Consider the following 17,991-nt stretch of genomic DNA (forward strand, 5'->3'; position numbering starts at 1 on the left):
GAGAAACTATAAACAGGCATTTTTTTTAAGCACTATCATTTAAGAAGTTTCAGGACATAGGCAAAATCTCTTTAATCGTATTTCACTGTAGTATAATACCATTATCAAAACGACGTCCTTGAATCACTAATTCCTCCATAATCAATATGCATTGTTGAAGAAGATAGATAAGTAAATAATATATTTTAGACAAATTTTTATTCAACTGGATAAAAGAGTCTGGTGCTTAAAAAAGAGAGTTTAAGTAATCTGGAAATTTCATTTAGAGAGAAGATAGTTTTGCCAACCAGACAGACAAAGGAAGCTCTATGTTATTGTGCATTTTCCCCAAGAAAGGCCAAATGATATAAAAAATTAAGTTTTTGAAGGATCTGTTATCCCTGGAAGGGAATGAAGTGTTTTCATAAAATGCTATATAAATACTTAGAGGAAAATAAAAGTAAAATTACTTGAGGTTCACCTCACAACTCAGTGCAGAATCCACTTGAGAATCAAGGTCTTTCAACTTCCAACCTTGAATTTGACGCAATCTATTGGCAAAATCAGATGGCACATTTTTAACATACAGAGGACTAATGCTGAAAAGAAGATTCTAAATAGGATGGATGAAACTACTACTTTTTTGTTCCAGTTACTTGACCTCCAGCCCCAAATCGCTAAAGCAGCATTCATAGGGGTCTCCAGCTTCTTGAGCTGCAACATCATGGACCGCAAGAAGCTCGTTGTATCCAGGAGTATACAGTGCTATCTGTAGGCTCTGTTGTCATCCAAAGTTTGAAAGAGTCATCAAATATCTTCTTAGACTCTCGTTATACCCACAGCTAATATAACTGTACCCTACCCCTGGATTAAGACAGAGCTGAGGCTGCATCCTGGCAAGGGACTTTGCTCTCAGCTCCCATCCATGAAATGAAAGATAGGATGAGACTGTTTCTAAAGTCCATCTCAGCTCTAAGAGCCTATGAGTCTAAAACTATGTTTGTTATTACAAGTCATGACAGCTACTATTTAACAGTCTTCCAATTATATATTTTCTCAGGCTTCTTTTTAAATTCTTTATTTTGGGCATTACTTGTTAAAATATAGAATGATTTCTCTAATTCTATGTACCAAATTTGCTTAAAGAAACAAAAAAATTCCAATACCAGATTTTTAAAAGACCCATTTCTTTAGTATATTAAAATAAAGGTCAGATAATATGTCTAAAGTGTGCAATAAGTATTTTAAAACAATTTTAAGACCAAAGTTTCCTATAATTAGTTATAAAAATATTGTAAAGAACTGAACCAAAATAAAACCAAATAAACCAGCTACTAAACTACACATATGTCTTCAAAATCTTATGGGAGTCAAATATTCCAGTAAAAATAACAGAAGAGATGGAAACACAAGTTTCTTATTATCACACTTCATATGTTATAAAACATAACAGCTAACTTGTTTTTGGCAAAATGATTAGGGATTGCAACACTCTGGCTTATACAAACTTATTTGATTGTCAAATGCATCTTAAATGGAGCGTGTCATGCTAACTTCAGGCATGCAGGCACTGTGCCGTCTTAGGGTAGCGCAGAGACACTGAAATTTCAACACTTCAGCAGGGATCACACCACCGATATTAACTGGGCCAGGTGTTTAAAGAGGCGGGGGTGGGGGTGGGGTGGGGAGGGCTTCAACAAAGCAGTTAATTGAAACCAGATGAAGCTTTTGAATAATAATAAAAAAAAATCATACAGATGTTCACCCTTCTCCCTGGGTGACCTTTATGGACAATTTATTGCATGCGTTATTTTCTAGAAAACACCCTTTTTAAGAAGACACAGTTTCACATGTCTCTCTGAAAACTCTATAATCACAGTATGAGTTATGCCTCCACAAACAGACTACATTACGCTCATGTTTCATTTCCCTTTCCCCTTTTCACCACCGTTCCTGCAAGGGCAAGAACACCTGGAAGGAGAACAATAATTAGAAAGCTCTAGAGCTAAAGGAGCTATAAGAAGCTGCATTCACCTTGAGAAGCATTGTACTTCTTTCCCAACAGACATGTGAGCGCACGCCAAAAAGGAGAGATGGGTTCAAAACAAATGTGCTGAACAACTGTTCTCATGAATGTAGAAGAGTAACTATATGCAGAATTGATGTGAAGCAACCAAAAACCAAAAAGACGATCAGTGATTAAGTTAATAGACTGTGAAGGACTCAGAAATGAGTATTTTCTTCTTTATGTTTACAGAATAGGGTATTTGTCAGGGTTCTGCAGAGAAAAAGAACCAACACGATTTATATGTATGCATGTATATGAAAGGAGATTTATTATAGGAATTGGCTCCCATGATTATGGAGGCCAAAAAGTCCCACAATATGCCATTTGCAAGATGGGAAGCAGGAAAGACAGTGGTATGATTCAGTCTGAGTTTGAAGGCCTGAGAGCCAGAGGAGTTGATCTTGTAAATCCTGGAGTCGAAGGCCAGCAAACCTGGAGATCCAATGTCAAAGGGCAGGAAAAGATGGACGTCTCTGCTCAAGAAGAGAGAGAGAAAGAACCCCCATTTCCTGAGTTTTGTTTTATTTGGGACCTCAGTGGATTGGAAGATACCTGCTGACAATGGTGAGAGCAAATCTTTGCTTGGTGTACTGATTCAAAAGCTAATATCTTCTGGAAGCATCCTCAAAGACACACTGAGAAATGTTTTACCAGCTCTTTGGCCATCCCTTAGCTGGGTCCAATTGACATATAAAATTAACCATCACAAATAGTAATGCTATTATTATTTCAAACATGCAAGTACTCTTTTCTTAAAAAAAAAAATTCCTTTTTTTTAAGGTTTTTAAAACACCTGAGATAACTAATAACCCCAAATGTATTTCATATCAGTTTGCTGCATTTTCTTTGGCAAGACCAGCTCACTTGCTATACTGGGAAATAAGCCCAGTATTTTAATTTATATGTTATCTATGTATCTATATGCTTGACTATACATGACACAAGTGAAATACTCACTGTAGCAGTGGTGGGATAGGCAGCTTCTGACATGATCCTTACTTTCTTTTTTTAATTAATTAACTAATTAATTAATTAATTAATTTATGACAGTCACAGAGAGAGAGAGAGAGAGGCAGAGACACAGGCAGAGGGAGAAGCAGGCTCCATGCACCGGGAGCCTGATGTGGGATTCGATCCCGGGTCTCCAGGATCGCGCCCTGGGCCAAAGACCGGCGCTAAACCACTGCACCACCCAGGGATCCCTGATCCTTACTTTCTAATGTTCATGCTGCAGTGTAATCTGCTCCTCTTGTTGGGGCTGGACCTAGGGCCTTACTTCTAACAGATGGAATACCATGAGAGTAATGGGACATGATTTCTGTAATTAGGCTATAGTTTGTGACTTCCATCTGCCAGCAGACTTTCTCTGGCTCTTCTACCATACTTGCTCTAATGAGGCAAGTAAGAAAGACGATCCACATGTTAAGGAACTGAGGATGCCCTCACCCAAGTGCCAGTGATGGACCAAGGCTCTCAGTCCAACGACCCTCAAGGAATGGAGTCCTGCCAATGACCATGTAAGTGAGCTTAGCAGCACATCCTTCTCAATTCAAAATTTCAGATGAGACTGCAGCCCTGGAAGATACCTCGATTGCATGTAGTCTTATGAGAGACCCCGAAGCAGAGGACCCAGCTAAGTTGTGGCTAGATCCCAGACCCACAAACCTCTAAGAGAATAAATGTGCATGGTTTTACTCTATTTGATTTTGGGGTAATTGTTACACAGCTGTAGATAACTAATACAGTACTTAACCTAGTGACTGAGCCAATGATTCCACTGTCACAATTACAGCTAGTACCTATTAGGGGACTTCTAAGGTTGAGGCACCATACTATTCTCTCTTTGGGGAAGATATCATTATCCCCATTTCACAGATGAGGAAACAGAGGTATTGAGATACTCAATAACTCGTCCCAGGTCACACAAACTATGACAGCAAGTATTTGAACCTAGGTGTCTTAGCTCTAGAGCCAGGGCTTTCAGCAACTTACAAACAGAACCACTGAGTGGCAGGGCTGGGCACTGTAAAGAAGGTAACTTCATCACACAGTACTAGAAGAGATTTGGAAGGCACAAAAGAGATCAAAAGCCATGCAAAATGCTAAAAACAAAAATAAAGTCTCCTTTCCAATTAAAATACTTTTCTGTGGAAAAAAGAGTAGAAACAATAACACAGTGAATGGAAAGCAATCCTGAATTTATCGAAATTGCACTTAGAAATAGAAAATACACTTTCCTTTAAGAAAGAAAAAAAAAAGAAAATACGCTTTCTTACACCCAATAAGTAAAAATTAACCTTCATTTTTTTAAATTTAAAATTTTTTAAATTTTTAAATTCAATTTGTCAACATATAGTACATCATTAGTTTCAGATGTAGTTTTCAATAATTCATCAGTTGCATATAGCACCCAGTGCTCATTATGTCATGTGCCCTCCTTAATGCCCATCCATTTGGCATTAAAAACTATAACCAGGGACGCTATAGTTGTACATTTCCTAAGGGCAATTATGAGTGAGACATAAGTATGTCAAGCTGGTACAAACAGAAGAAAATTTCCAGTGAGCTTTGAAACTCCTTGAGATTTTTATCATATGGAATGAGAAGAGTCAAAATCCGAGGACACAGAGATTCTAGGAAGGAATCACTTCTATCTTACATTCAGACTACAAGGTTAAATAGCATTCCCTCATACTCCTACACTCAGTAGTTATCTATGACACACTATGGGTTAGTGTGTCTCTTCCATTAGATTTTGGACGCTCTTATCTCAAAGACTGTCTTAGTCACCTGGATGTCCTCAAAACACAGCTCACGGCCTCACACATGGCCAGTGTTTAATATATGTTTGTTGAATAAAGAAATAATTTATGTTGTGTATTGCATCCATTCAGTAGATCCTTTCAATTGTAAATGTAAGTGAGAGTATGAGTTTCTCTTTTGTTTTGAAGTCCCTTCTAGCTCACTAGCTTTCTCGGGCACTTTAAATAGGCCTTTGTGTCTCCAGTATTTTACTTAATATCCAACACCCAGTGGCACCCAGTCATTTGTGAATGAATGAATGCTTCAAAAAGGCTGCCAACCTATAGAATGGAGAAGTATCCAGGCTTACAATTAAATAAAGATCTGGTATTCCATACGGACAGCTGTTTGCTTACTGATGATCATGATGACAACAATGATAACAAATTTTGAAAGGAGGTGTGAACATTTGCAAAATACTGTCACAATCAGATTCTTCTCTAGGTCTTAGCTGATGACTACTCTTAAATATGCCTTTATAAATGAGAAGTTATATGCAACTTCAGAGTTTCATATAACCCTAGATTAAATAGCATTCATCTGGAAAATTTCTATCTCCTTATTATTTTTTGAAACACATGGAAACAGCATGAACATACACGCACATAGGCCCACAGTAATATGGATAAAGAAAGGCAGCCACCAAATATCCCCCTCTCTGTTCTGTTTATCATTAAACAAGAGACAAAAGAAGGAAGGAAAGCTGAGGAGAATGTGCGCAAGTGCATAATCTAGCACTTACAGTCACTTCCTGAGGCATACTTACTGGGAGTTCAGGGGCAAGCTTCAAAATCTCAAGAGAAAAATGGCAGCCTATTGAATGGCCAATGACCACAAGTTTTATTTCCTTTGGCACATGAGTTCTCAGGAAAGCTAGCTTGTGTTCCACTTGACCTTGTAGTCCATAGATGTCATTAATTTCTTGAGCATTTGAATCTAAAAGCAAAAATATGCATATATTTTCACTTAATGAGGAAAATAATAAACTCACTGGGAAAAATACCTAAAAAAATAGCCAACAACAGTACTAGTTATGACTTATTTAAAGCCTACAATGTGCTAGTTACAGTGTTATACACTTTACTCAAATTATATCAACAAGTCTTCACAACAGCCCTGGAAAGGTAGTATTTATTTTCTTTTTATAGATGAAAACCCCAAAGCTTACAGACATTAGGTGATATAGACTGAAAATCACACATCTATGAAGTGAAAAAGGTAAGATTCAAACCCAGGTCTGTCCTCAGAGCTCATGAACCTTCAACTAGTCCGTGAACTACAGTTAGCTTAGGCCACTACCTCTCAAACTTGATCATGTATCAGAACCCTCTGCAGGATTTAGGAAAGCAGTAATTGCTGGACTCTACCTTCAAATTCTGTGATTCAGTAGGTCTGGGCTGGGAGCTGAGAATTTCTGTTTCTAAGTTTCCAGGAGATGTTGATATTGCTGGTCCCAAGACCACACACTGAGAACCGCTGGTTAGGCTAGTTTATGTTATTAATAGAAAACTACGAAAACCCATGACACTGCTTCATTATTTTAGATAATCTGTTGAAGAATTTAGACAGAAAGGCTTAAGGAGAAATGTTGCAAATTGTTCCTTTTAACCAGCAGTCTTAACCTGAAATATCCTTTCTTCCTTTCACAAATGAACTGTCTTCTGGAATCTTCAAGAGCTAATTAAAACTTTATCTAGCTAATCTCCAAGAAAAATGAATGAGCCTTCCTTTGTGCTTAACCAGTCCTCTCCACTCTTATTAGAGCACTTTATCATACTTGTATAATTGTCTGTTTATTTCCTCTCATGGGCTGTGAGCTCCTAGGAGGCAAGATTCACCTTTTCCTCTGTGGCTAGCACACAGTAAATCTTAATGTGGAGTGAAAAAAAATGAACTCACTGGACAGTCTCTGAGGATGCTGCTAAGCTCTGGTATTCTATAAATTTGGGAAATTTCAATAGGTCTTCCCTATGCACCTGTAATATTTCAAAATATTACAAGGTGGTAAATTGTTTATTAAAATTTGAATCACTAGCCTATTAAATTTCTTGCCTTCGATTCCTACAAGTTACTAATGTGAACTGTAATGAGCCACACTGTGGCTCATTTGACGGGTACCCAGAACTCACTGCGAAGGACTGCTCTTCAGTTTTCTCTGTACATGCCGTTTCCATTCCCTTCAGTGCTCAGCAACCCTTGTTAATCTGGCTAACTCCTCTTCATCCTTCAAACTCCAAACAAGTGTTATCTCCTCCGAGAAGCCATTTTAGGATTCAGTGGGTGAGAAGTAAAGTAGCCTTCCTTTCAGGTTCCCCAATATCCCATGTTTATCTCACCACACTACTCCTAATTTTTTCCTATGTTACAATTTATGTCTTGCTTATCTTTGTCCCCCTGTATGTTTCCATACAGTTATGGAAGACCCTTTTTACTGAGTCAATGAGGTTTATTAGTTTCCTTTTTTCCATAGTATTACTAATCTCTCAGGTAAGATGTGCTCTGCCCTAATCCTTCTTCTGGGTCAGCCTCAAATCAGGGAAGTTCAGCATAAAACAGAATGGGGAAGAGAGAAAATCTGGAAGTCTGACTTTGGTAGGGCCCTGATAGCTCCAAATTAAAAATGTTCATTGAATATTACACTTGAGTACTTTATGTTCCCCTCTCAGTTTATCTGATTTGATCCCTCCACCCAGAAGTGATCATATTATTCTTACATACTCCAAAACAAACATCTATAAGACCTGCAAACCCAATTTTTTATTTTTCAAAATATATAATGTTTGAAACTGTCAAAATCTTCCTTTCATTGGGACAGTATGGTATAGTAATATCATGGGTGTTGGAGACAAAATAAATCTAACTCCCAGCTGAGCACCTTATTAACTTGGTGGCTAAGGCAAATCTTTTAACCTGGCCTCAGTGTCCTCTTATCTACAACAGAGATAATAATTCTAGCCTCCTAAGAGTGTAAGCATAATATTTTTAAAGCACACAGCACAAGTGTCTGGCATAAACTATAAGAGAAGTTAAAGTTATGGTTGCTATCATTCCAATTCCCATCATTTAAGTCCTCCCTGGAATATATACCAAGAACATTTACTTGGATAGAGCAAAGAGAAAGAAAATGAGCTAAATGCAGTAAAACATTTTAAAACTTCACTGACACCAGAAATAAGGTTCTAAAAGATTATATTTCAGATGAACTTTAATGAACACTATAATTCAAAAGATTAATCAAATGAATATTTCAGAAGTAAATCTAGCTTTACCTCTGGGAACTGCTCAGTAGATTCCCAAGGTAAACACATTACTTATTAATGTCTGCTGTAGTAATGAGGTTAAAGGAGAAGAAAATACTTTCTAGAAATAATAATGATAGCAAACTTAAATGTGCTATCTGGACATTATTTTACTAGCAAAAACTAAAGGTTAAAGGATTATATATTTCACTGTTTTTTATGCTGATTATTATTTTAATATACTCTGAAAAAAAGGCCAGAAATCATTATCACTTTCTATAAAATATAGTAAAATAATTATATTCAATTGTACCAAAATCAAAATAATAATATGGAAATTACCTAAGCCATTTTTTTTCTGTAGAAAAATGTACTATGTACTATAATTTACAATCCACTAAATATGTTTGGAACATAATATCTATCAAAATATGGTCTTAAATATAATACTGACAATTTTTAGAACCTGATCCTATTTCTTAGACCCATTTCTATGGAATTTACTTTATAGCTCATATATTGAGTCTGGAGTTTATTTCAAAAGGTACATATAATCTGTTCCTACAGAGTTCATAGAGAAATTAAGTAATATTAGTACTTCACATTTACTCTTTATTTAGTTGTTCAAATTGATTCAGTTATTAAAATCTTGTCACTTTTGGATCGAAATGTTATGTATCCCTTACAGCTTCAGGACATAGGTATCTGATAACTAGTATTTCATTCCATTTCATGCTAAGTGAATTGACCACTCTGACAGAAAACAGTGACTAAATGGCCAGCCCATGGTGACTTTGAAAATACAGATATAAATACAGTATACTCCCCTTATCTTCAAGGAGTTCACAATCTAATAAAAACAAACAAATAGATAAAAACACAATTATAAAACACTGAAATAAGTTTATCTAAAGCATTTCCTCGAGAAAAGAACAAATTTTTATTGCATTTAAAATACGGATTTTAATTTATTAAACCATTTTAATTGCGTTTAGAACAATTGAAAGGTAATACCCCTTTGGATTCATGAAAACTACTGTGCCCTTCTTCAAATAAAACAAGATAAATATCTAGAAAATATTATTTACTAATTCACATTACTATAAATGTATAACTTTACATATTTGAATGCAAACATATGGCCTAAATTTAATAATACATACATAACATATATGTATGTCTAGGTACATATTGGATATAAATGCATAAGTCTTACTATATATTGTCATTTAAGCAGTATTTATTTACAAGTCATCTATGACCATAGAACTAACAAAATTGGAGATTAGTGCTACATGAGCCTTCTGCTAGGACCAATTGATTTCAACTCAGGTCATTACCTCAGGGTTGTGAGATTGAGCCCCACATTGGGCTCCTTGCTGGGTGTGGAGCCTGCTTAAGATCCTTTTTCTCCCTCCGCCCCTTCCCCCCTTCCTAAAAAAGTACCAATAAAGATAAATTTTTAAAAATGGAGCTTCTGAATTGTTTTTATTTATTAACAGAAAATATTAAAGCAATTATGGCAAATATGGCAAAGTGATAACTATTGAGAGAAAATCGAGGAACAGAATCTTGGACTTACACTATTGTTTGTACTTTTTCATACTTAATTTTTTTTCTCAAAATAAAACATTTTAATTAAGAATGCTTTGACATGACTTTCCTACCTACATCAGTTTTATAGGGGAAATTACCATTGATTTCTCCGTTACTCTCAGTGGAATACAAAAGGCCCAAGGGACTTTATCTAAGTTTATGCAAAACATCAGTGAAATAGTGGATGAGAACTGTCCCTAATTCTTCATGCGTATGTAATTCACTGATCCAAAGGTCTTCCTTTCATGACTGTACCCTGAGTTTACTAAGCTGAGGTGAAAGCACATTCTCATAGTTTAGGCCTTGACTGTCCCTGGCCCCCTAAATATTTCTGTAAACTCATTGCATCTAAACATTGGTGCAAGTCTGCTAGCTAATTTTAAGGCATGGAACACAGGCTATGGTAGGTAGGCATCCTATTTAAAACTGCTATCAAATAAATAAAATCTTTTAAGCCCCAAACACGTCTTATAAAATAATTTATTATTATTATTCTCCAAATACATGGTTAAAACTGGGGTCATCAAATTATGCTTTTCACCTGATAAAACCCAGTGCTCTGCTAAAGATTTTAGTAGGGGAAAATACAGGAAATGAGAGACCAAGAGAAAGAGAGAGAGACAGATTGATTCAGCAAGGAGAACATAATGTTTATTGACTTAGCAAATAACAAAAGCCAAAGACATAAAAGTGTGAGGTGTAATTTTGGACAATGATGAGTTCTGTGGCTGTTTGTGGTTTATAGGGAGGTGGAACAAATGAGGTTGGAAAGGAAGGCTGCCACTTGATCAAGGAGGACACTGAACTTCACCAGGGAGTCTGGGCTCCACTGTTGTGAGCAGCGGGAAGAGGCTAAGGCCCATGAAGAAAGGGGCAGTGACCTGGCCTGTGTAACAGGGCACTGACTTCAGTACTACTTTCCCTAGTCTTGTGCTTCTTGCTTCTGTCTTCCCCGAGACTCTAACAGTTTGTGGGATTCTTAACTTCTTTTCTTGCTCCACCCTTTGTTTTTTTTCCTGTTTCTTCCCACCTACTGAGAGCCTTGTTTACTGTCAGTGACTATAAGTCCCCCAGACTTGACTGTGCCTGCCTTGGGCTTTTCTAGCCATTCCATTCTGCCTCCATGCACTTCTGCCAATCATGGTCCTGGCAAGAGACAAAACTCTACTGTTTTTCTCTCTTTCCTTGTGTTTGAATACTGGAATGGGAGTGGTTTACTGTTTCTTTGGATAAGCATGACCCAAATTCATCATCAGTTGAAAGATTGTGTAACTTTTTTAGGTAGTGTTTTATCAGCTGAAACTAAATCACTGTGATTTCTAGTTTTTATGTTACACTTTTTGAACAAATGACTTAAAATAGTTGATAATGAATCTGCCGTCAAGTAAGCTGACTCTATAGTAAATCAAAGCCAGAAGGAGTTTATACTTCTAATTCCTCACATTTTCTTTTCACACTTTTTTTGGTCTTGAATCACCCCCTCCTGACATTGGTGAACATCTGTGCTCCCAATTACACTCAATTTATGGTTGTGATAATGTGGCGCAACTAGAATATTATTTCCAACTGTTCATAATTTTAACATGTGCTAATATGAAGCAAAACATACTTTCAACATTTGATGGGTGGTTATAGATTATGTCCTCTCTCTCAATGATTATATATTTTCTATTCTTTTTTTTTTGATTATATATTTTCACACCATATTTTGCATGTCAAAAAACCTGTTCTTTAGGGCAATAATCTTGGATGATGAATAATCTATCTACCCTGCCTATCCAAAGCAATCTACCATAGCATGCATTTGCAAACATAACCTTTAATATGTAAAACAGATGAAAGCAGAACTGTTCTGGCTGGATGGTATGCTAGTGGGGCCTAGAGCCCCACTTAACCATCTTAGAACTTTTGGGCTCCTCAGAATACAGATAGAAAGTCACCAACCTAAAAGGCGGAGACTGGAATCTCTATTTCTTTGTAGATTTCCGCAGTACGACACATAATCATCTAGTAGGTTGTCAATAAATCCTTGATGATGATGAGCCACTCATGTACCCTCTCTAGAAAACCATAGCTTCCTTTGGCCCTCTGGTGGCCCTTTGGGCTAATGCCTCTAGATGGCACTGTTCTCATTAGGTAGCAAAGGAACCAGGCTCCAATTACTAAGTTATTAACTCAACCGTGCACAGGTAGCCTAAGCAATAAGCATATTCGAAGTTATAAAAAATAAGATGTCAATTTAAAATGAGAATCAGGACAGCCCCGGTGGTACAGCGGTTTAGCGCCGCCTTCAGTCCAGGGTGTGATCCTGGAGACCTGGGATCGAGTCCCACATCGGGCTTCCTGCATGGAGCCCGCTTCTCCCTTTGCCTCTCCCTCTCTCTCTCTCTCTGAATAAATAAATAAATCTTTAAAAAAATAAAATGAGAATCAGGGCCGCCTGGGTGGCTCAGCAGTTGAGTGTCTGCCTTTGGCTCAGACCATGATCCCGGGCTGGGGACTGAGTCCCACATCGGGCTCCCTGCGAGTAGCCTGCTTCTCTCTCTGCCTGTGTCTCTGCCCCCCACTCCATGAATAAATAAATCTTAAAAAACAAACAAACAAAACGAGAACCAAAGACATTTCCCAGAAATTCAGCCACACACAGATAATTTTACTGGTTTTCCTCAAGAGCTATGTAGTGGTTCTAAAAATGTGGTCCTAGGACTAACAACATCAACATTACCAGGGGAACTTGTTAAAAATGCAAATTCTCAGATCCACCCCAGATCTACTGAATCAACAACTTGAGGTGACACCCACTCATCTGTGTTTTAACGAATCCTCCAGGTGACTCTGATGCTGCCAAATTTGAGAAACCTTGATCTAGGGTTACCTTTAGTCTATTTTCAACTTTCAATGTTGTTCTTCCTGTTCAAATGCTTGATTTTGCCTTCACGTAAGGGCTTCTTGTGATAATGGGGTTGAACGTTGCTCTCATTAGATAATTCAGTACATAGCTTCTCACCCAGGTTAAGAATGTAGGAATTAGACTTGTCACCTTATCACCATTACATTACACAAAAGAAGATGTATCATCCTTCACTGAGTACCCTGAGGTTATTTTCACTACTTCCTAGCTCCCTCTGTTTTGGGCTTAATGTCTTCTCTTGCCAGAGGTAAGATAACAGGCCAGCAGAGCTGGTGGCTTTTTAAGCAGTTAATCAAGTCTTTTTTCTCTTTAAAAAAAAAAAAAAAACCAAACAGAATGATTTTATTTATTTGAGAGAGTGAGTGAGAGAGCATGTGCATGTGTGCAGAGGGAGGGGCAAAGGGAAAGGAGAGAGAGAATCCCAAGCTGACTCCACACCCAGCGCAGAACAGACCTGGCCAGTCCTACAACCCTGAGATCATGATCGCAGCTGAAATCAAGAGTTGGACACCCAAATGTGGGTGGACTGAGCCACGCAGGCACTCCTCAGTTTGTTTTCTAAGAATTTTAACACCTCTGTTTTCCAAATACAACCTAAGATTGCAAAAGCACATTCTAAGCAAACATATAAATTTCCTGACAAAGGAAAAACTATGATACTGAACCTAAAATTTTCTTTGGGCTTATATACAGAAATAACTTAGAACAAGAAAGATGTATCTGTTAAGATATTTCATAGCAGAGCAAGTATCTGCAACATACTATCAGTATCAGTCACATTTCAATATGATGGCTGTTGAAATACATGTTTTTAACCAAGGAAGCAAAATCTCTGTATACTCAGTTTTATTTCACTACTGCTCTTAAAGTCCTTCACTAGTAGGTAATCAATATTTACTTGTCTTTCAAAGTATACCCTAGTTTTTAAGCGGAGTGTTAAAGACTCTCAAGTGAACTGAATTCATAGAGGGACACACACACGTGTGTGTGCATTAACACAGAGAAAAAACACTATGAAAAAAGCCACTTTGAAGTATTTATACAACATTTGCCATGAGTTGTGCTGTTTTTTCTATACCCCATTACTCCTGTTCCCCTATGAGCCACAGCTGGAAAAGGGTCACAGACCAGGTATAACTGGTGATCATGGAAGGGCCAATCTGAGAATTAGCCCATGGAGTAACTAAACCTGAAAACGGAGTCTCATTAGCACTTTGCATTAGCCAGCTAAGAAGACCTCTCAACAGGAGGAGGTAACACTAAACTAAATATTCAAAGTGCAGGCTTCCTGTCGAGGTTTTGCCACTCACTAGCAGAAGGTGATTTAGCCCTGTTGGGCTTTCCTTCCTTGAAAAACAAGGGTTCAAGGTAGGATTTGTTGTGGATACTTTTAGCTCTAAGATTCTATAATTCTTTTTCTTTCTTTAAAGATTTTTTTTTTTCCCGGTAGTGGAAACTTTCAAACAAACATAAAAGTAAAGAGAATAATATAATAGAATCACACATACCCATCACCCATTTCCTACAAGTATTTTTTTCTGCTTTACTGAAATATGATTAACAAATAAAAACTGTATATAGTTAGGATATATCACATAATTGTTTTTATGTGATGATTTAATATACAGATATATTGTGAAATGATTACCACAATCAAATTATTATATCCATCACCTCATGTAGTGTACTGTTAAGTGCCTGACATCAAGCTTTTGATTGACTAGGCTTCAATTTCAAAAGACATCCATCTTGAATAAGCATATTGCCATCTGTATGACACAGCTACTAATAAAACAGCCAGATAGGGAACTAGGCCACTCTACTCATGAAGGTACCTTTCAGAAAGCCTTGGGTAATTTAGATAACTGACTGCTTATGTGACCCACTTCTCCCTCCCCAAGCCCTAATTCTGGTTCTTAAATCTTGCATTAGCCAGTGAAGAGTGAACCTGCAACTGTAGACACTCCACCCTTGGACCCTAATAAAGGCAGAACCCAAGGTCTGCTCCCCCTGCCATGTAGGTAATAAATCTTGTTCCTCAATGGTTTCTTGCTGAAGTGTATCCTGCAATCATAATTAAGAACCACAAGAGCCAGGCCAGCCATAAATAGGGGCCTGGATGGAAGAAATGTCTGTGGAGCTCCCTACCAGTGATGTGTGCCCAGGCAGGCACTGCAGGCCCTCTTAACTGAAGGTACTGCCATCAGCAGGCTTGGGATGGAGGGAATAATAACCCTTTTTCTTTTTTGTGATGGTGAGAACACTAAGATCTACTCTCCTAGCAAATTTCAATTATACAATGTAGTATTATTAACTATAATCATCATGCTATACATGAGATCCCCAGAACTCATTCATCTTACAACTGAAAGTCTGTATTCTTTGATCAACATCTCTCCATTTCCCCAATTCCTCAAATGCTGGCAATAGTTCATAGAACTCTGGTTCTGAGTTTGACTTTTTTAATTCCACATATAACTGAGGTCATATAGTATTTGTCTTTCTGTGCCTGGATTATTTCACTTAGCATAATATCCTCTAGGTTTATCCATGCTGTTGAAAATGGCAGGATTTCCTTTTCTTTTAATAGCCAAATAATATTGCATTGTGTGTGTGTGTATCTATCTCACACTTTTTAAAATCTATGCATCCATTAACAGACACCTAAGTTGTTTCCATATCTTGAAATTATCTATATACTGTGAATAACACTGCAATGAATATGGGTGTATGGATATCTCTCTGAGACACTGATTTCATTTCCTTTAGATATATATCCAGAAGTGAGATTGTTGGGTCATATGGAAGTTCTATTTTTAATTTTTGAGGAACTTCCATATTGTTTTCCATAATGGTTGTACTAACAGTGCACAAGAGTTCCCTTTTCTCCACACCCTTGTCAATACTTGTTATTTTTTGTCTTTTTGATTATCATCATCTGAACAGGTGTGAGGTGAGTCTCACAGTGGTTTTGATTTGCATTTCCCTAATGATCAGTGAGGTTGAGCATCTTTTCATATACCTGTTGGCCATTTGTATGTCTTCTCTGGAAAAATTTGCCCATTTTTAAACCAGACTATAGTTTTTTTTTGTTTGTTTGTTTTTTGCTATCTTGGTGTATGAGTTCTTTATATATTTTGGGTCAGATGGTTCACAAATATTTTCTCCCACTTGTCTTTCCATTTTCTTGATTGTTTCCTTTGCTGTGCAGAGGCTTTTTAGTTTGACACAGTCCCAATGTTTATTTCTGCTTTTGTTACCTATACTTTTGGTATCATACTAAAAAAAAAATCACTGCCAAGACCAATGTCAAGGAGCTTTTCCCCTATGCTTTCTTCTAACATATTTTCTGCCCCTATGTTTTCTTCTTTTATGACTTCAAGTCTTAAATATAAGTATTTAGTACATTTTGAATTAATTTTATGTGTATTTGTTTATTCTCTTACATGTGGATGTCCAATTTTCCTAACATCATTTATTGAAGATACTATTTCTTTCTCCATTGCGTTTTCTTGGAGCCTCTGGCAAAATTAATTGACTATATGTGTGTGTTTATTTCTGGGCTCACTATTCTGTTCCACTGATTTGTATTTATGCCAGGGCTATACTGTTTTGATTACTAGCTTTGCAATATAGTTTGAAATCAGGAAGCATGGTGCCTTCAGCTTTGTTCTTCTTTCTCAAGATTATTTTGGCTATTTGGTGCCTTTTATGATTCCACACAAGTTTTAGAATTTTTTTTTCTATTTCTGTGAAAAATGCCACAACTGGAATTTTGGTGAAAATCTATACAGGGATTGCACTGAATCTGTAGATCTATAATTCCAAACGGAAGATAATTAGGGACGTGAAAAAGGTGGTGGAGATGGCAGTAGAAGATTTCGGAGTGGCTAAAGTATGGAAGCACAGTCTGGCTCACCAAAGACCTGAGCACTGAAAGTAGAAATTGTAAGCAGAGAGGAGTAAGGGTTTTCCTGAGAGACAAGGGTAATCTTTCAGGTGATGCCTTAAAGAGGAGGACACAGGAAGTCTGGCTGGTGACATTACCTAACCATGAACAATGTAAGTACAACAAATGTGTTTTAAGTACAGGTGTATTTTTTCCTAAGTGCTAGCAAAGAGACAGGTTCACAGTGGGTACTCAAAATGATTAAATTAAGTGGAATTGGGGGCAGGGGAGGAGATTAAATTCCATCCACAAGAGCTGGTATCTGATGTTAAAATCAACTTAAAGTTAACACAGGATTCTGGAAAGCACTAAGATTTCAGGAAGCTGATCTATACTACCAAATGTGAGAAGTAAGAGAAGAGGTCAAGAACCAGGGAGTGGAGGGGCGCCTGGGTGGCTCAGTCAGTTAAGTGTCTGACTCTTGATTTGGACTCAGGTCATGATCTCATAGGTTATGAGGTTGAACTCAGCATTGGGCTCTGCACAGGGCATGGAGCCTACTTAAGATTCTCTCTCTCCTTCTGCACTCCCCACCCCTCACCTTCTCCCACTCTGGGACCGCACTCTCTCTCTCAAACAAACAAAGCAAGAGCCAGAGAGTTGAGATGTTCAGAGTCAGGTGACACACAGAGTTTGAGCTATGATTTTAGGAGGGAAAATAAAGGAGAACTATATTTCATATTAACTATAGAACCAAAGAGTATCTATTCTGTATGCATGATGGTGATTTTATTTCCTAAATTCTGCAATAACTGTATTGTGTCTTAACCATATGCTCCAATTAACAGTCATAATAGGATGTGAATAAAAATAAGAATCACCTCTTAACTGTCACCGACTTCTTCAAATAAAGCAATTCTTGTAAATTTAGCACACCTGCAGATGTTCATAAATGTGTGAAGAAATTCAACTTAAAACAGAAACTTCTTCTGTTACTTAATAGGGTCAAGTCTTTAAAAGACCAGTTTCCCAGTTTCTAAAAACTGTCAGGAAATACTTCTGAGGATAGACCAAAGGCAACTATTAAAACTGAATAAATATTTAGTAAAAATGTTTCAAGAAGTAACTTGTATGTTTACTATTATTTAGGTGCAATGTTCATATGTATATGCTGACCTATACCTATGATGAGATTTGGAATGTCAGTATGTAATATTCCTATTCACAACTGTTAAGGACTCAATGTTTGTATCTCCTAAAAATCTTTTATTTTTTTAGATTTTAAGTATCATATTTTAATTTATTTATTCTTCACACACACACACACACACACACACACACACACACACACACACACAAAGGCAGAGGGAGAAGCAGGCTCCATGCAGGGAGCCCGATGTGGGACTTGATCCCAGGTCTCTAGGATCAGGTCCTGGTCTGAAGGTGGCGCTAAAATGCTGAGCCACCCAGGGCTGCCCCCTTAAAATTCTTATATTGAAGCCCTAAT

The 17,991-nt window shown here is 37.3% G+C and overlaps 1 protein-coding gene across 7 annotated transcripts in view; it reads right to left on the minus strand.

Moving 5' to 3' along the window:
- The window catches only part of LDAH (lipid droplet associated hydrolase), a 106,592-nt gene that overhangs the window by 55,711 nt on the left and 32,890 nt on the right, over window positions 1–17,991 (minus strand). For 6 of the 7 annotated variants that reach the window (XM_055327273.1, XM_055327276.1, XM_055327277.1 and 3 more), the window contains one exon: window positions 5,616–5,785. In XM_055327273.1, coding sequence (XP_055183248.1) covers window positions 5,616–5,785 — 170 coding nt within the window. Of the gene's footprint in view, window positions 1–2,407; window positions 2,521–5,615; window positions 5,786–17,991 lie in introns of those variants that run through there. The other variant, XM_055327279.1, reaches the window with a different exon arrangement.

The sequence above is a fragment of the Nyctereutes procyonoides genome, unplaced genomic scaffold, assembly GCF_905146905.1.
Source record: "Nyctereutes procyonoides isolate TBG_1078 unplaced genomic scaffold, NYPRO_anot_genome, whole genome shotgun sequence".
NCBI classification, from domain to species: Eukaryota; Metazoa; Chordata; class Mammalia; order Carnivora; family Canidae; genus Nyctereutes; species Nyctereutes procyonoides.